The sequence below is a fragment of the Beta vulgaris genome, chromosome 9, assembly GCF_026745355.1.
Source record: "Beta vulgaris subsp. vulgaris cultivar EL10 chromosome 9, EL10.2, whole genome shotgun sequence".
Taxonomy (NCBI): Eukaryota; Viridiplantae; Streptophyta; class Magnoliopsida; order Caryophyllales; family Amaranthaceae; genus Beta; species Beta vulgaris.
The window spans coordinates 7,282,416-7,302,013 of NC_079210.1; the positions used below are offsets into that span (position 1 = coordinate 7,282,416).

The 19,598-nt window shown below is 35.1% G+C and overlaps 3 protein-coding genes and 1 long non-coding RNA gene across 5 annotated transcripts; 2 read left to right on the forward strand and 2 right to left on the reverse strand.

The window, feature by feature from the left end:
- The first annotated feature begins 3,982 nt into the window (after nt 1-3,982).
- On the forward strand, nt 3,983-6,208 carry LOC130590130 (uncharacterized). Its single transcript, XR_008967800.1, has 3 exons — nt 3,983-4,548; nt 4,641-4,668; nt 6,147-6,208. It is a non-coding gene; the product is annotated as an uncharacterized LOC130590130 (long non-coding RNA).
- A 4,038-nt stretch (nt 6,209-10,246) lies between these two features.
- On the forward strand, nt 10,247-11,707 carry LOC104902953 (HVA22-like protein f). Its single transcript, XM_010690903.4, has 5 exons — nt 10,247-10,608; nt 10,775-10,801; nt 10,881-11,003; nt 11,119-11,365; nt 11,454-11,707. The coding sequence occupies exons 1-5, from the start codon at nt 10,562-10,564 to the stop codon at nt 11,478-11,480; spliced, it is 471 nt and encodes a 156-aa protein (XP_010689205.1). The 5' UTR covers nt 10,247-10,561; the 3' UTR covers nt 11,481-11,707.
- Nucleotides 11,708-13,355: 1,648 nt separating this feature from the next.
- Nucleotides 13,356-13,943, reverse strand: LOC104902954 (hypothetical protein). Its single transcript, XM_010690904.3, has one exon. It carries the CDS (start codon nt 13,941-13,943, stop codon nt 13,356-13,358), a length of 588 nt encoding a protein of 195 aa, XP_010689206.2.
- LOC104902955 (pentatricopeptide repeat-containing protein At4g20770) lies at nt 13,939-19,261 on the reverse strand. 2 transcript variants are annotated; one of them, XM_048635861.2, is made up of 4 exons: nt 19,104-19,261; nt 16,016-18,721; nt 14,222-14,330; nt 13,942-14,079 (listed from the first exon to the last, which is right to left on the reverse strand). In XM_048635861.2, the coding sequence occupies exon 2, from the start codon at nt 18,611-18,613 to the stop codon at nt 16,238-16,240; it is 2,376 nt and encodes a 791-aa protein (XP_048491818.1). In that variant the 5' UTR covers nt 18,614-18,721; nt 19,104-19,261; the 3' UTR covers nt 13,942-14,079; nt 14,222-14,330; nt 16,016-16,237. The 2 variants fall into 2 exon arrangements, with proteins under 2 accessions (XP_010689207.2, XP_048491818.1); XM_010690905.4 differs by lacking the exon at nt 14,222-14,330 and having other exon boundaries at nt 13,939-14,079.
- Nucleotides 19,262-19,598: the final 337 nt, after the last annotated feature.

A 19,598-nucleotide genomic window follows, 5' to 3' on the forward strand; every position in this document is an offset into this window, starting at 1 on the left:
TATAGTTATGGATCCTAATCATCCTAATTATATAAAAAATAATCAAAACAAAAACCGCTCAAAAAAACAAATGTTTAGACAACAAAATTGCCCAAATTACTCTCAAAAGTAATCAAATTATCGCCAGCCCTCTCACATAATTCCTAAACAATGGGGTGAAAATTCACAAAATGATTCTCCTCAATATGATAACCTTTACCATGAATATCCATCTCCAAATTACTAGCTTCCATATCGTCAGTTTGATTCTAATTATGGATTTTGTCAATACCAATGTCATTAGGATCGGGATCCTACTTTGGATCGTAGGGGTTGGTAGGATCGAATCGGTGCGATCGGTACGATTAGGTAAATAGAAATAATTATGCCTGAATATGGTAATAACCTCATGTTAAAAATTTACACATATTCATAATGACTTACTCCTTTCATTGGAAAATGGTGATAGTTTTTGAATGCTATAAGATTGAATTAACATGCAACCAAAATCTAATAGGAGAAATATAATAGGTGAAATTACTCTATGATTTTTAACGATAGGATCCAATTGTATAGTCCAATGATCGTAGAATCGTATTAAGATCCTACTATATGATTTTTTCTGTTTGGGTAGGATCGAAAGATCCTACAAAATTTAGGATCCTACGTAGTACCGGGATCGGTGAGGTCCTTACAGATCGTAGAATCCTGGGATCGTAAGATCCGGATCGGGATTTTGACAGCAATGCTCAATTCGAATAAGATCCATCTCCAAACAATGACATCGACGGTGATAATGATGGAGGTTAATACCAAGATGGTGATGATTAAGATGATTATGAAGAGTTTGCTCGGCCAACTCAATCTTTCTCTCAATTACTATCACCTTCTTTCTCTCAACAACCACACCAACACCCCCCCACTCAATCACAAAACCGAACTTCTGCATAAACAAGTTGTGGTGGTAAGAGGGTTTGAGATCCAATTGAATATGAAATTCTTATCTCAGCATATACAAAATACTTCTTTTGATAAGGTGATTGAGACGGGTCAAAAGAAAGGCGTCTTCTGAGGAAAAGTTTGAGAAGCATTTAAGGCAGGAAGAATGGCCGACCCAACATAAATTGCTCCAAGACATGTGGATATGGTGAAAGTTTGTTGGAGTAGAGTTGCTCCACCGATTTTAAGGTGGGCTATATTTTATGATGAAGCTCTTGCAAGAAAGAAGAGTGGTCAGAACGATAATTACATTATTCAAGAAGCTCATTTATTGCATAATAGGAAACATGATAGGTTCCTACTCAAACATGCTTGGAAAATGATGAGGAATTGAAGTTTTGTAAATGGAGGTCCATAGTTTCAAAATCAATGAAAACTCCACATGGTCGCTTTAAATCTCCAGAAGAAAATATTGATTCATCTGGAAGCGAAAGTAGCGGTAAAAGACCGAGTGACTCAATGCCTGATACACATACTAGTGGTGAAGGAGGTAAGGTGGAGCCACGACCCTATGGTGTGAAGAAGGTGAAGTCCAAGCTCAAAGGGATGGTTGGTCAAACAATTGAGTATTTCAATTCATTTAAGGAAAGACTTCGGCTCCATTCAGAGGGTAGGTAAGAGCGGAGATGCTGAAAGAGAAAATGATAGGTTGGAGGTCGAAAAAAGGAAGGTTGCTCTAAAGCAACAACAAATGGAGTTGCAAACTAGAAGCTTGAATAGAACTTGCAAGAGTATCATAAGAATTGGGATTTGCTACAAGCATTGTATATGAAGGAAAATCGAGAATTATTTGAGGAGGCAATGATTGAGAAACTAACAACATGCAGTTGTCGAATAATTAAATGTTTTAAGTTTAGTTTATGTTTAAGTTAAATTTATATTCAAGTGTAGTTCATGTTTGAGTTTAGGTTTACATTCTAGTTTATTTTATGTTTAAGTTTAAGTTTTAATTTAAGTTTATGTTCATGTAAAAGTTAACATTATGTTTAAGTTTTCTTGGTTTGTATATTTAAGTTAAGGGTCTGTTCTCTTCGGCATAAAATAGTTGAACTGAACTGAATTGGACTGAACTGAACTGAATTGAATTGAACTGAACTGAAATGAATAGTGATATGTGAGAGTAAAAGTATTATCCAGAGCTGAACTGAACTGAATTGAACTGAACTGAATTGAATTGAACTGAACTGAACTGAACTGAATTGAACTAAACTGAAAGTAAGCTGGGGAGAACATGCCCTCAATTTAAAATTTAATATGAAAATGTTAGAAAATGCATAAAAAAAATATCATCTCATTCCTCTTTAACTTTGTCTCTCTAAAAAATATCACCCCATAATCTTTTCTAATTATTCTCTGAACCATAAACAACAACAAAATCATCCCAAATACTTTCTCTTCTTTCTTTTATTTTTTTTATCTAACCCAACTAATTTTTCTCTCTCATTACCCAACCACCATTATACAATATTTTTATTATTTAATTCTGAATTATAATATGAAATATCCATTAATAATTGATAAAAAAAATATTAGTGAATTAAATTAAATATATAATTGGTGTTTTTATCCTTAACTAAATTAAATGTACAAATAGATTTTTTTTAAGTGTTAAAATGAAATATATTTCATAAAAAATAAGCAAAATTAGAGGAAATTACTGAATAGCTGAAAAATATTTTTCCGAAATATAGCAAAATAGTCTTTATTACAACAAATACATTTTAATAAGAGTTGGTGATGATAAGGACAATACAATTGAGATTGATGATGATTATCCAGAAATACGAGTTGGTGTATCTCCACCTCTAAACTATAACACCAACCGACAGTCCTCCCCATCCGGTAGATCTACATTAACACCCCCGGGTGATGATGATGATGGTAGAGGTGGATATGAGGACGAATATGGATATCATCATTATCCGCTTAGACAAGCAGGTTCAAGTGCTTTAGATGATCTTGATCTACAAGATTATGGTCGCCAAAATGATGAGAGGACGCATTGTTCTCAACCAACTCAGTTGCATGAAAGACGCCAAAATTGGGGAAAGAGCAATGTGAATGATGAAGGCTCGTGCAAAACGCAAATGATAACTCTCCAAATTTACATGGGGGGTAATATGGGTGATTCAAGTTATTCAAGTAACAGGGTTGGGAATAATATATTTCAAGAAACATACCCTACATCCAATTGGGTAGACGCGATGGAGGTACAACCTCAACAGTCCCATATTACCCACCTCAGCCATACCATGAACAACCTCAAGAAAATTGGAAGAAAATTGGAGATGGAGCATGCCTAATACATCTACTAATTATGAAGACGATGAGGCTGGAGCTCATTATCATGATCACGTTCAAATCATCAACCACGGGACGAACAATTATGGAAATGTAAATTATGATTACTCCACAAACTCTAGTAATTGGAGTCAAGCAACTGAACCAACTAACACATATGAGATGGGGAGCACGACGATTATGGGCTCATATATTTTTGGTGAGCCGGCTAGAGATGATACTAACGAAGAACACATCGTCGTTCATTTTGGCTGTAATCATATCCATTAGTGGGGGTGAAAGTTATTCGGATAAAATTCAAAATCTAATTTAATCCAATCCGAAATAGTAATTCGGATCGGAATCGAACTATGTTCGGATTGGATTCGGATCGAAATTTTTTGAAAAATTGGATTTTCGGATTGGATTGAGGGTAATTGGATCCCAAAATCCAATACAATCGAATAGTAATATGCCTTGTATTATCTATCTGGATTGGGTTTAAGTGCTTAACTGATTTTTTTATTATAAAAAAACCTACTCCATAGCCCAACACACATAGTACTTCAATCCTTCCCCTAAAACACTAACTGCACTTAATTCCTCATTTCCTAAATCTACTAAGCTGTTGTTGTGCTTAATTTATTTCATCGAAAAACTAGAAGTTTAAAAATTTTGGATTTTCGGATCGGATCCAATCTAGAGTATGAAATTTCGGATTGGATTAGGCCCTTATCCAAACCGCAAACCGAACTTTCACCCCTATCCATTAGTATGGTATATGATTTGATATTTTACATTTAATGACATGTATAATTAATAATTTATTTAATTTTTGTACTATACTACTAGTTACTTCTAATAATCTATTTGTTACAAAAATAAGCTACTTACTTTTTATGCTTGCAACTTGCTAACTAATGGTACAAATTTTCTTAATATGTTAAACTAAAAAAATAAAGAAAAAGAATGAAAAAAAAAAATCGAGTGTCTACATGTATCTTACCATAAAGGAGCCTAATTTTCCCTCCATGTTTTCCTCCATTTTTTCCCTCCTAAAATACTAAACCAATACTGATTTACTTCCTTCATCAAAAACAAATCACATGTCACTACTCTTCCTAAATATCTCAACCTCAAATTCCCAACACTTACCCAAAGATGAAAACAAAAACATGGAGCGTGGACTTTGAAGATTCATCTTTCTTCAAAACATGGAGTAGTGCACTTTGGAGAATGGAGATTCATCTTTTTTTTTTTCTCCGAGCTAGTGGAATTAGAGATTTGGAGGTAATATGGATTTCTAAAATTTTCCTTTCCAAATTTCTTTATCCTTTTTTTTTCACTTCCCTCTTCTCAAACCATCTTTTTCTTTGATTAAGGAATCATCTCAACTTTCATTGTTAATAGGTAAGAGACATACACCTTCTTTATTTAAGTATTTTATTTTTCCACAAGTTAGTTGTTATATGAATTGTTAATTATTTTAATTCATTTATTAATTAATTAATATTTAAATAATTATTATTTATGTGTGAAAAGTATTCCAAATACTTCCTTTGTTTCACAATATTTAATTTGCAACACTTTTGGAATTGCGGACTCCGAGGCAATTTTTCAATAGTGTATAATTAGATGGGAAGGGGTATGTAATTAGACTAACTAATAATACAATAAATTCATCATATCAACACCACACATCCACCATCACCACCCTACCACCGGCAGCCGCCAACACCACTGCCGACACCACCACTGTAATCCCCCATAATTTTAAAGGATTTTATATTTATATTTAAGCACAAGTTAGTTTTAAAATGATTTGACTATTTAAAAAGGTTGACTATTTTAAAAGTCAAATGAAATTATTTTAATGTTTAATAAAGTTGAAAATATTTTAATTAAGCATGCTTTGATAAAAGTTTTAAATACTAATTTATATCGGAAAAGAAGTCTAATGGACTTGAGGAACCTAAAATCCTAAAAGGATAAGGGAAAAAGAGTCATATTGATGATTAAAGTCCCAAATCATTTATCTTGTTGGTCATCAATTTTCATTAAACCTTCTCTCTTTTTCCTAACCCCCAAAAGGAAGCCCTTTATAAATATCCTAATACCCAATTATTTTACCCCACACAAGATTATTTTTCTCCCTCTCCTTCACACCATTCATCTCTCTCGGTTACTCTCTCTCCTCTTCGCACGTCTTTTTGTTCTTCCTCTCAAACCCTTTTTCTTCTTGTTCAAGTAACGTTTCTTCTTCAGTAAGAAACGCCACCAAGTGTTCGAAACCACCAAACAACCACCGCTGGGCTGCTACTTTGTCCTCTTTTGTTCAGCGCCTTCTTTGTTCTCCTCTTTGTTGGTTGTTTTCTTTTCTTCTTCCTCAAGATTCCATCAAAGACTATGCTTTTATGCTTTCTTTTAATGTTGATTATGATTATTGGTTTTAATTTACTGTTTTAATAAGTAATCTTGATTCATATATATTTTATATTATGGGAATAAAAATTCAGATTTGTTTATTTTGATTAGATTGTAGTTTTAATCATTAAAGTATGGATTTTTAGGGTTTTAATTAATTACTAGAAAACCATAGTAGCATATTAGATATTATAAGATTGATTTAGATTATGATTTTAAACATGTTTATATATGTTTAAAGAAGGTTTATTAATTTTTGAAGTTGCTAGAGTTTCAGAAAAGTTTTTATTAATGGAGTTTTAAGAATTTTAATTACTAGTATAGTAGTACTATGCTAGGAATTAAAAGTAATTGAAGTTTTGATATTAAAATCGGCTTGAACATATTTAAAGGGGATTTTAAGTATTTTAGAGTTGATGTAATTTTTATTTAAAAGTATTGATTTCGGTTATATTGATTTCTAGGCGGAGAATATTTCGTAGGAGACTTTTAAGGAGTTAAAAGTGGCATGCAGACTAGTTTACACGAGGTACGTACATACTTGTGTGCTATGTTATTAGTATCATGATTTAAGGAGAAAAAAAAATTAGTATTATGTATAGGAACTTATTATGTTCATATATATATGATTTCTAGTATTTGATTGTTACATGTTTTATGCATGTATGCAAGCATGTGATTTGAGATTTATTACGAGTACTAGATTGTATGTTTGTATGGAAGGTTTGATACAAGCATGAAAAGGAAGTTTTACTTATTAATTAGCATGAGGAATTAATATATGTTATATAGTTCAAATCATGTTATTCATGTATTCCCTGACAAGTTTTATTTTCACTATTTTACGAGGACTGTGGGCCTTATTTGGTAAGATGATAAGTTATGCCTTTTAAAATGTAAGATTATTGTTGGCTAGGTTCAACAAATAAGAAAGTTCGGATTAAAAAGAAAAGTTGGTCTTGGATTGTAAATTGTGATCACTTATTAAATTCTAAGATAAAAGAAGTTCAGTTGTGACTGTTTGATTATTATTTCTGTGTTGCTTGTATTTGAGTCATAACAAGTGATAAATGGAAATTAACGTAAAGTGTAACGAGAATAGTTATAGACTTTAGATTGGTGCATAGCTAGAGTTGGACATTAAGGGTTGGAGTACATGGTGAGCGTGCCATGGCTCTTCTAGGAATGGATTGATCACATCCCTCTTTTAGTTCAAAGGTTCCTCGATATCGCAGGTTATTCTGGAATACGGAATCGTACCCGTATTTCGTCTTCTTAGTGAAGGCATTAGTAGCTAAGTCAACTCGTTCCAATAACTATTCTATTAAAGTAATAAAAAAATGTTTAGAATTTAGTTCAGTAAAGTTATCTGCAGATTGTTATATGATTATATTATTATCTATCCCTGCATGTTATTTATGTAGTATTATGTTAGGAATGCTTATGTTTAGTATGTAGTACTCAGCTTTGCTGATTACGTGCTTTGTTTGTGTGTGTGATCATGGCTTTACCTTATTGATCCTGTGATGACCCATTTTGGTGAGCAGATTCAGTATAGCATTGACATTACAGGTTCGCAAATATGCATCATTGGGAATCTGAAATGGAGAGAATGTGTAACTAGTATATTTTACTTTCTGCATTATTAAGAACATATTTTATTAAGTTTGTTTGAGTAGACTAAATTAGATTGTTTAAGTTCTAAATACTTGTTTATTTATTTATTGAGTTATAATAAAGTTAAAGTTTTGTTAAGTGTTTTCCGCTGCAAAATTCTGAATAAGCCGATACGTTATCATACGGGCGATAATACTTGGGTGATTCTCTAAGTTTATATTATAAGGTATTTCTGAAAAGAAAGAAATATCGGGGTGTTACAACCACCAACACCACGGCCAAATTCACCACCACAACCATCCCGCCACCACTATTAGAACCACCACCACAACCATCCCGCCAACACCATTGCCAACACTATACCACCACAACCATCCCGCCGCCACCATCAAAACCACCACCACAACCACCCCTTCATCACCATCTCCCATTTTACGAAAATTCACAAAAATTCACCTAGATCTCCATTTTCATCTTCTATGTGAGCAAATTAAAAAAAACAGATCTAATCTAACCAAATTATAGATCTAACCAAAAACAGATCAAAGACGAAGGAAGAAGAAGGAGATCGAAGGAGAGAGAAATTAAGATAAGGGTCGCGTTTGTCTTCTTCTTCGTGAGTTTTTTGTTTGTTCGTATTCTTCGTCCATTGTTCAGTTCGTCTTCTTCGTCAGTTCGCAGCGGTGGTCGGATCAAGCTCGACACTCGAAGGCTTGAGGAGCAGCAGTGGTCGACTTCATGACTCGGTGGTGGTTACTGCCAGACTTCGCAGCGTGATGGAGAGTGGCTTGGGTTAACCCGACTTCGCAACAGTGTTGTGTCAAGGAGATGAGGGGAGAGAGAGGGGGCGTGAGGAAGGAGAGAGAGTGAAGGTGGTGGGGAATAGGTTGGCTTTTTGTGGTGTGGTGTGGTGGGGGTGGTGGGGGTGAAGGAATGGTTATGGATGGAAGATCAAGGAGTAGTTAGGGGAAAGATTAGGTAGGCTAATTATGTTAGATAAGAGTATGTAATAAATACTTATTATATAAAGTAAGGGTATTTAAGTAATTTATCCTCCTAAACTTACGAAAAAAGGAAAGAAAAAAAAGTGTTGCAAATATTGTGAAACGGAGGAAGTAGTGTATTTTTATATAATATGGTACTAAAAACGAAAAAAATGAAAAAACAAGCTTCAAAATCGACTTATGTGAATTTTTTCAAGAAATTCATGCCACGACGGCCGCGAAACGTTCTATTTGGCTGTTACGGGCCATTCCCGCGAAAACGTGACCGTTTTTTTTCATAGTTCAAACAAGTTTGAACAAAAATTTAAAACTTGTTAACTAAATAAGCTCGAATAACGTCATGTTCGACTAGGTAATGTTCGTCGAGAACTAGCTCAAGTTTGTTAGTAAGCCTCTTCATGACCAAATACAAAATTAACTTTGGTACCTTTGTATATCTTTCACAAGAAATTAGAACTTTTAATAAAAACAACCAATATTGTCAAATTAATTTACGAATGAAAAATATTAGACAAAACTCTTTTCTATTGGTTGATTCACAAAAGCATAAGAAAAGAATTTTGAATGCGATTGAGTACCTTCGTGAACAACTCTCGAACAAGCCAAATGCTTTATAAGCCAAGCTCAAACAAGAATTTTGAAAACTCATTCGAGCTTGAGCTAGCTCAAAGATTGATAACCGTTATCAAGCTTTACTCAAATAGTCTAAACCTTTCCACCAAAAAAAAAAAGACTAAAACTTGAGTTGAATTGTTTGCAACTCTACCTAATGCCTTTTATCATTATTTGATTTCGATCAATTATTTGATTGTAGTTACTTTTGGTTTACCCTTTGTTAGATGGTTTGGATTACAATTAGGAAATTAATCACTCTTTTCCCAATCTTAGACCTGGATTATCATTGTCGATATTAGTTACTTCTCCTTTTAGACCCTATCAAATAGCTATACTTTTACTTGCCCTACTACTAAGATGGAAGGACATATCATCGATACTTTGGTAGCCTGTCAATTTCTTTAATAAAAAACCCAAAGTATCATTCAAAAATTGTGCCTCTCTCATCACAATCACTAAATTTTAATTTACTATGGATGACTATAATTAGCAAATAGTTATAACTTGCTAAATATAAATACAATGAAAATCTACAAAATTAAACTAAAATATGATCACAAAATCAAACCTTACAATGATATTATCATAAGTTTAGAATAACACTCGAATTTTAGGGGATGATTAGCTTCTTACAATTCTCAAAGATAGCCTATAATATCTTACAATAAGTTATGTAATTCGTTTCACCTAAACTTGTTGAGCTATGATGTACAGATATAAGATCACTTATGCAAACCTAGCATTATCAATCCAGAATTTTCTAAACAAGTAGTTTCATATCCAAGGGGGATATACCCGGGCCAAGGCCCACCTCAAGATCTGAGAAACCTATACTTTTTTTTACCAAAACTATAAAATGAAGGCTCGGCTCAATTGGTGAGGAAATTATCCGATGTCAAACCGCGTATCCATATAACGCTATCTACAACAACTATTTCTCCATAAAGTTGCAAGATAATATCTTGAACAGTTACACATCCAAGGCCCCTAATAAAAACAATCGCCTCATAAGTTCCATATAGATTACTTCTCGATATTATTTCTTTCAAATTTATTAAAATTTCGTGTAGAGATTCGTGAATGCATAATATGATCCAACATATATGTATTTTCCTTGTATTTGGCAGTGAGGTGATCTGCTTTCCAATCTAACTCCAAAAAATAACAATCTTGGTTGCAATTCATTCAAAAATTATATTTTTCCTTACTTTTTGGAGGTGAGATTATCAATATTAGGTAGGGGCTTTCATTATTTTTTTTCTTTTCTTTCCCTTACAGCCTTACTCAATATCTTGCTTATACTTAGTTCTAAAAAAGATTGACCATAGTTTGAACAAAAAGACAGAAGCAGGAAAGGAACTTTATAAATCAACCAGAAGACTTTTATATCTCATCAACCTATTGCCTATAAAAGATGAAGCTCAAAACATGATAATATTCCTTCCTTACTCTTAGTTTACCTTTTCTTGTTGGCTGGGGCAACATAAGACTTTGGTTTAACCTGAAAATTATCCTTTACTTCATAAAATGAACAGTTAGCCTACCTTATATACCCAGAATTGGCTTCTTCTCAACTAAAGCTTATATCGCACTTTGCTTATTTCTATCAAAAGAAGAAAACTGTAATCAGAGCAGAAAAAAACATGGGTGCTGTTGCCAAGATTGCTATGAGTTTTGACGCCCTGATTGGGTGAGCCTCCCTTTTCTCCTAGTTTCAGAGTTTTTTGGTTAAAATTTAAGTGTTCAGATATTTTAATTTTAGAGATTATGTTCATTTGCTTGATTTTCTCCTGAAAAAGATCAACATATTTATATCATATGACTAAACTTTTTATCCTTTATTTGCCATTATACAGGCCTGGGTTGATGCTCCTGTATCCACTGTAAGTTACACCTGTATAATTATTTCATTAACAGAAAACTATTCAGAGTAGTGCAATATTGATGATAGATATCCAACAGATATGCATCGATGCGAGCTATTGAGAGCCCTTCTACACTGGATGATCAACAATGGCTGACATACTGGGTTCTTTACTCATTGACAACTCTCTTTGAGCTTTCATGTTGGAGAATCCTCCAATGGTATCTGCATATATAATTAATAATCCATGCATGTTAATTATATTGAAGTGCACATATATTCACAACTTACAAGAAATGTCAATTAAAATGTATAAATTTCCCAATAATGTTGCAGGCTTCCTTTCTGGCCATATGTAAAGCTCTTGTTTTGCATGTGGTTGGTGCTACCAATCTTCAATGGCGCTGCATACATCTATGAGAATTATGTACGGAAATACGTAAAGTTTGGGTTGTCAGTGAACCCTATGTACCCTGAGGGACACCGTAAAGTGCTCCAGATGATGTCTCTTGATGCCCGGAAATCTGTTGAACGCTACATCGAGAGATTTGGACCTGAAGCATTCGAGCGTGTTGTCAGAGCAGTAAGATGCAGATATTTACTATAAATCTCTCTCTATCAATCCCTGTTCTTCGCTCATAATTTGGCTAATATGCTTACAAATAATGCAGGCTGAAAGGGAAGCAAAGAAGCAATAAGGATGTAAATCACGAAGGCTATTTCAAATAGATCAGTTATGATATGTTTATTTCATTAGTTGCCTGATTGGGCAACAATTGAAAGTTGAAACTATGATGTAAAACTGTAAATATAAACCAATTCTAACATAGATAATGAATGAAAATACATTTGCTCCTGGAAACAGAATGTAATGGAAATGTGTTGGATGACAAAGATGATATAATCATAAAAAAGTTCACATCCTCCTTCAAGCTTTACTTGCTACCAAGACAGGATTTTCACTTAACTCTGCCTTTGTTAATGAGGAAAAACGGCCATCAATCCATCATGTTTTGCTAATCAAAGAATAACAACAGATGCATCCTCAGTTCCTTTGATTGTTTACTTACTCACTCCAAATCTTTTACGCATTAGAGAAAGCCCTCAATACTCAATTTGGAGTAAATGGGCAGAAAGAGAAGATGTTGAGGAAGAGGGCACGAAGCCCACGGCTAGTCTCAGGACTTCTAGACTAGATTTTAAAGCAGAATGCTAGCAGATGGTGCTTTTCTTTTCCTTGATAAAATCTGCCAAGTCAGGTGTCATAGATTCAAACTACATAATAACGTCATTTCACTGACCTTTACAACCCGTTTGGTAGGCGATACTAAAGGGGTGTTTGGTTGAGAGAGTTTTGGGCTACAAAGAGAAGTTTGAGATGAATAGAGAGCTTTGGCTAGTCCAAACCTCTAATGGGAGCATTTGGTTGAAAGAGGATTGAAAGAGAGATTTGAGCCCAAAAAGCTAATTTTGAAAAGCTGCTAGTATGAATTTTTTGGAAGAGAGGTTTGTGAATTCAGTTGTGTAATGACTAATATATCCTATAGTTGGTCAAATTTAATACTTTTTACCACAAAAATTCTACCAATATACCAATCAGGTAACAGCTATCTACCAAAAAAAACAGCTAATACAGTCAGCTAACCATCAACCGCTAATGCAAACAACTAACCGCAAACAGCTAACCACTTAATAGGGGCTAAATGGCACCATCCGTCTCTAAATAGAGTTCCCATTTCTTTTGGCACAGGTATCAAGAAGAAACCATAAGTGGAACCTTAGTTGTATTAAATCAAAATAAAAAATTGAAGTTGGTACAATATTCATGAATTGTTTGTTGAGAAGAGAGAATGTGGACCACTTTACAAAGTCAAATTATTTATGGAGAAGTGGGTATTATAATAAAAAGTGAAAGCTAAATAATATTTTAAATTGGTAGAACCACATCAAATAAGAAAATCGGAAATCTATTTTGGATAGAAATAAATGAAAAAATGAGAACTTTATTTAGGGACAGAGGGACTACATCATATGTAATTAGAAAGTCCCCTAATGGAATCTCATTTCCAAATATGTGATTTTCTTCACAACTTTTCATTCTCACTCAATGGCATATCTAGAGTGGTAATGGATGGTAATGCAAAATTATGAAGAAACATACATTTTTGGGGATGGATTCTCATTACCAAGGACTTCGACGGTTCGACATGAGTCTTTTTCTATATATATACAAAAAATACACTAACAATCATTATTACTACCACCACTTATGACCAACTACCAAACTGGTCGTTTGTGTCATGAAAATAAAATCCAAATCTTCCAAGATCCCAGGATTTGATTCCAGGAGGTGCATATGGAATGTGGAATCAGTTGCTTCTTTGTTCATAGTTTGTACTCCCAGTGGTAATGCTATTTTCTTTTAACATTAACTTAAACAGAACAATAATTAGAGTTCCAGCACAAATGTTTCATCGCCATCATATAATGGGAAACGAGTATGCCATACCAATAAGCTAACTATTATAAACACAAGCGGAAAAAGTAAAGAATACTGCAGATGCAGGAACTCACTATTTGCGTTGCCCCTTTGGATTCCTCTCACAGCTCAGAGCATCCTCATCACTCGTTTCGTTGTCATCATAACTATCATCATTGATACTGTCATCATCAGAAGGTGGAGATGGATCAAGACGTGCTGCATCCATGGCCCACCTTATAACCTTCTCAACCTCATCTTCATCTTCATCTACATCATCAATTTTAGCTTTACCACCTGAACTACCATCAGCAAGCTTATTGTCAACAGAATTATCTGAGGTCTCAATGCCCGCATATGAAGAGGAAACGGAGAAAGATGGTTTGGGCAGAGAGGCCTTAAGGGATGCAAATCTCGCTAATAAGTCATCATCCTCAACCTCTTTGTTCACTTTGGTAGATTCTAGGGGTGGCGGCATTTTGCTTACTTTCTTTGCCTTTGATTTAGAGCTAGATTTAAGATCCCGGAATCGCTTCTCTAGGTCTGGACATAGATCAGAAGGGGAGGCATGAACTGTGTGTGAGCTGAGGTTGAGTTTTAGCAAAGCTGCATCCTCTGCAGCCCTAAGCAACTCTTCGACCTCATCATTCAAATCTTTTGTGTGCTTTTTGTTAGGGTTCATATTGTTCCCCTTCGCTCAACAAGAGCACTTGCGCCCACACAATAACAATACCCCCCCCTCCCCCTTTTATTTGTGCGATTCCCTCTGTTAAGAGATATGTTCAGGAAGCTGGAAGTTTGTCACTTTCAAGGAACAACTGCAAAAGAACCAATCTTAGAATGACAGGTCAGAGAATCCAAACAACAAGAACTAGTCGCAAAACAGCTACCTATACCATCACCAATTATTAACTATCAATAATGTGAGACATAATGGTTTTCATGTAACTTGGAAACAACCTGAAATGATTAGCTTAACATTGTTGTCTATTTCGCATATAGCTCTATTTCATCTAATAATTTCATCCGGTGCCTATGAAATGGACAAAGATCCATCCAATGAATCATACTGCATACAAGAAAAAATAACTCTCAGCAACAAACAACAGATCATACATCAATGACTATATTTTGTCTTTATTCATTATTAAAACAAAATTTACTAGAACCCACCAACCCCTCTTCCCTGGGCATAATTCTATACTTTCTCCAGGTTTTTTAATAGTAAATTTACTAGAACACATGACCCATCAAACCCCCTTCCCCTGGCATAGTCAGGAGAAAAAAAAAAAATTGATTCACTAGGGGATATCGTATACTGCAGAGTAAAAGGTAGATGTGTTTGAAAATGGTAATAACTCTGTCTTAAATAATTTGCTACCAGAAGATCCAATCATGCTTTGGTTCCCAAAATAAATCTTAGGATACCACCAACAAACAATTGGAGGCATATATCATTGGTATTCTTCTGGCACAATTACCATTAGTGGTTCTACTCTAATTAAAAATAACAAATATAATTACGATCCAAATAAAACAATGAAAACCATTAAGAAGAACATTTATAGGAAACAGCAAGAAGGGTCTTCAATAGAAAACTTCATTATGCAACTAAACAAAATGATAGCGATCACACAAAATTTTAATAAAAGTGACATATAAATTTCAAAACATATTAAGTAACATTCAGAATTGAAGAATTGGGGTAAAACCCAAAACATAATGTTAAATTCAAGATATTAAGGAGTTGAATAAGATTCAGACCCAGAGAAAATTTAGGTTGGAACGGATTTATTAAACTATCTCATTTTTCAGCAACAAGGTTAAATTCTGACAGCACCCAGGAACTCATCCGCTTTAACACTAATAACCCGACGTCAGGAACTCAGTTCAACACAAAACTCCTCATACAAGTTCTCTTCTTTCCCTCTCTACTGCCACAAATGACCTTTTGACACCGACATTGAGCCAAGTTGCGAGTATGATGGAGCGGTGCGGTGCCTTAGGAGTCAGGATATAGAGAGAGTCCTCCGGACAGCATATTTTCCCGAGAATAACCTTTCCTATCGAATTTGTGGTACGCTGGTACCTAGAGATGATCACCGAAAGCACAGCCACATGGGTTGCTTCAATAATGCCGCAATCTAAAGTAGCAGGTGGCAGGAATTTAAGAGACGTGAATGAGTAGGGTGAAATGTATAGAATATATAGGAAGTTGTTGCTGTGAATGTGTTAGTTGAGTGAGAAACTGTGATTTAAAGAGGTTAGAATTGTTAACTGCAAAGTAGTGCTTCGTCAATTGAACTCCTCTTACAATTGGCGACAGTTTTACACCAAACCTTATCTGTCTCTAACCCAAAGTCTATAATGGAAGCATCTCTGGAGAGTATTGAAAACTTGTTTCAAGTAGCATTATTTAGGGTATGACCTTTGCAAACGGTTCTTGTAATGAGTTCATGTATTGCTTTGAGCCTTTGATAAAGAATTTTGGGCAGAGATATTGTGTCTTCATGATGTGGCCTTGAGTAGAACCACTTAGTGGTTCGACAACTACTTTCCCCTGATACTCAACTAGACATACAGATGAACTGAAAGCCAAGAGATTAGAGAGGTAGGCATCAAAACCAGTATTACAAGTTGATTATGAAGCAGGAGTGTTAAATCTTAAAATGAAGTGCTTAACACACAACCATAGAGTTTACTACGTTGCACAAATTAAACAAAGATTAGGAAGCAGAGACAGAAATGTGTTACCATAGCAGATAGACAGTGAGAAAATGCCCACTCACGATCTCTTTCATGTCCATACTATCAAAATCTACTAAAGCGCTGTGAGGAGATGGAGATGAAAGAGGAAGATGTGCTGGAGGCTCTCTTCTGCACTTCATGGTGTAGAAGACGCTATCAGAAGGCCTTATCAACACAATTCCACAAAACAACAACACAGGTTGCCAGAGGAAAGACAGGAATAGAAACCTAACCAACTTGAGACCTATCAACCGTGAAAATATGAGTGCCATCAACTCCATTGTGATCGAGAGGGGAAAATGAGTCAGCAACTTCCAAGATTTCATTCTCATTCTTACTCTCTGTCCAGCTAAAGCCTGCATCCTTAACCACATTGTTATCACTCATGAGCTCTCTAACTGCACTTACTTCTTCCCACCTTCCCATTGAAGAAAAGACATTTGCTAGAAGCACATAAGGAGTAGAGCTTCTTGGATTCAGGGACATAAGTTCTTCAGCGGCTCTCTTTGCAACAAGAATGTCAGAGTAGAATCTGGATGAGCTAAGTAGAACCTCCCATATAACAGGATCATCTTTACACGGCATCCTTCTTATGAACGATTCTGCTTCATGCAACCTCCCAGCTCTACCCAAAGCATCAATAATACAGGTGTAATGATCTAAAAGTGGTTCCACTTTATGCTCTATTTGCATTGACTCAAATATTCTGATCCCTTCATCAACCAATCCAGAATGGCTGCAAGCTGTTAAAATAGCTACAAAGGTTATATTATCAGGTTTTCCACCATCTCTAAGCATACAGTCATAGAGATGCACAGCCTCATCTCCAATACCGTTTTGTGCATATCCATGTATCATCTCATTCCAGATAACAGAATTTTTTATAGGCATTGCATTAAAAATTTCCCGGGCCCCCTCTACATTACCGCACTTACAATACATATCTATAAGAGCACTTCCTGCAAATACGTCATTTATGCATCCGTCTTTCAGAATCTGAGCATGGACTTGTCTACCCTGAGATGAAAAGGATTGCTTGGCGCAGCAATTCAGCACAGTAGCGTAGGAGAACTGAGTAGGACACATATATCTCCTCATGATATTAAAGAAATCAAAAGCCTCCTTTTCCAGAGAATTAATAGAAAATCCAGCTATGATAGAATTCCAGCATACGATATCAACTGCAGGCAGTCCATGAAAAATAGACTTGGCAATGTCCATTTTACCAGTCCTAGAATACAAGGTAATAAGGCCACTACCAACATATACATCACTGTTTAAGGTTACCTTTAGTGTGACAGCATGGATTTGTTTTCCACATTCCAGAAGTAGCAACTCTGCACAAGAGGCAAGAACAACAGCGATAGTAGTACTATCAGGCTTTAAATTCCTAAACTGCATCTCCCTGAAAAGCACTATTGCTTCAACATGCTTTTCAGCCTGTGCATACCCTGAAAGCATAGCGTTCCATGAGCTCAAGCTTGGGCACACCAGTTTGTCAAATACATGACGCCCAACTTTGACATCCCCTGATTTTACACAAGCTGCTATCATGTTGATGAAAGTGACCTCATCTGGTTGACAACCAGAAATTACCATTCTCTCCATTAGCTCTATTGCTTTTTCACACTTGTAAACTTCACCATATCCAGCAATCATAATATTGCAAGAAACAACACTCTGTTTCGACATGTTCCGGAAAATGATTTCAGCGCTATCCATGTCGCCATTCTTGGCATACACATCAAGCAGTGAATTAACCAAATGAAAATCATTTTGTAATCCGAGCTTGATAGAAAGACCATGTACTAATTTCCCATGCATATTACGTTGCAAACCATCAACCTCTTGTCTAGTAGAGACACCAAGAATGCTGGACAATGACACAGCATCGATGCAAGTTTTGGTCTCGTGCATAAACTTAAAAACCCGTAATGCCTCCTCAACTCTTCGAGTCTCTTTCAAGCCACCCATTAATGCTGTGAAAGACACTTCATTCGGTGCTGACAATTCTTCAAACACGTGAATTGCATCTCCTATACATCTACACTTAGCATACATAGAAAGCAAAGCATTGCCCACATACATATTTCGGTCAGCACCAACTTTAATAGCAAGACCATGACACAACCTACCATATTCAAGCTCCAACAAGACACCACAAGCACTAAGAATACTTGCCAAAGTAAAATGCGTAGGCACTAAACCTTCGGAAAACATTAATACATACATTTCTAATGCTTTACTATGATCACCATTTCTAACAAAGGCACTAATCACATTGTTCCAAGAGACAACATTTCTCTCAGGCATTTCATCAAACAATGTGCACGCATCACACAATTGATTAACCGCACACAACGTACTCAGCACAGAATTCCAAGAAAATATATCTTTCTCAGGCATTACATCAAAAACCCGGATACCATACTCAGGATTGTTACATTTGGAATAAAAATCAATGAGACGGTTCGAAAGAAAGGTTTGAGAAGCAAACCCCGTTCGAAGAATTCGAGCATGTAAAGCCTTCCCAACTTTATGGGATTTATTCTTAATACAGGATTCCAATAAATTTGCTATGAATTCCCTGCTTTGCTTCCACATAGTAGGCCGAGTACACGAGTAAGCCGAGTTTTTCTCTCTCTCTTCCTTGCCTTCTTTCTCACTCCTCTAATTCAATCACTGGGAACAACCCTAATCAGGAATCAAATGCTGGAAAACATTACAGTATGAGTTCTGGGTAATTTCAATCATCATATTAGGAATGAGGTTCAGAATTAGTAGGTCAAAGTTCCCACAATTCTAAAATTTATTGCCCAACTCCCTAATAACAATAGTTTAAGCACAGCACACTAATTAATCACAAGTTCGATCAATTCTCAAAAACTGCTAGAAATGCAAAAATTTACTCTTTTTGAATTTTTTAGTTGTACCAATTTGATTAGCATATACCCAGAAGTCTTGTTTCGGAAATCAATTGTATGAAATGCAAGAAATTAACAGCTTTAGTTGAGAACAAAAAATAAAAAATCAAAATAGCAAGAAAGAAGAGAAGATAGTTGTTTTAGAGTAGATAGTAGATAAACATGAGTACCTGACAGATTGCAGAGAAAATATTGCCTGTGATTAGCTTGAAATTAACCTAATTGTCAGAGTCTCCCAGAAATCTGTAGTTCGTTAATCATCTTTACTTTTGTGGAAAAATTTACCAGAATAATATGAATCCCAGTCAAGTCAAATAAAGACGTGTTAAAGCTCAATAGATCTCCGAGTAAATTTCCGGTCACTTGGAACTTCCTCGTACCCTATTAGTTTACCCGTTTTGACTTTTTACATTTATCGATGCAAAACTTTAAGTAACAATATCTCTAATTATATATTTGTAAAAATTATAAAAATTTCATATTCCAAAACTACTTATTGAGACGAATCAAAGGATATTTCACATGATTATATTTTTCCTTACCTACAAAGCATAAATGATGATCAAAGTAACAATAATGAATAGTATTATAAGTCAAAGTGGATAAACAAATAAAGAACGGAGGAAGTATTACATACCTAACGAGGAATTGAGTGACAACTTGGG

Bases quoted from the DNA above. Each gene is read 5' to 3' on its own strand.
- LOC104902953 (XM_010690903.4), top strand. From the start codon at position 10,562: ATGGGTGCTGTTGCCAAGATTGCTATGAGTTTTGACGCCCTGATTGG. The intron at 10,802-10,880 runs GTAAGTTACACC...GATATCCAACAG, and splicing joins TTGATGCTCCTGTATCCACT to ATATGCATCGATGCGAGCTA. The intron at 11,004-11,118 runs GTATCTGCATAT...ATAATGTTGCAG, and splicing joins TGTTGGAGAATCCTCCAATG to GCTTCCTTTCTGGCCATATG.
- LOC104902954 (XM_010690904.3), bottom strand. From the start codon at position 13,943: ATGAACCCTAACAAAAAGCACACAAAAGATTTGAATGATGAGGTCGAA.
- LOC104902955 (XM_010690905.4), bottom strand. From the start codon at position 18,613: ATGTGGAAGCAAAGCAGGGAATTCATAGCAAATTTATTGGAATCCTGT.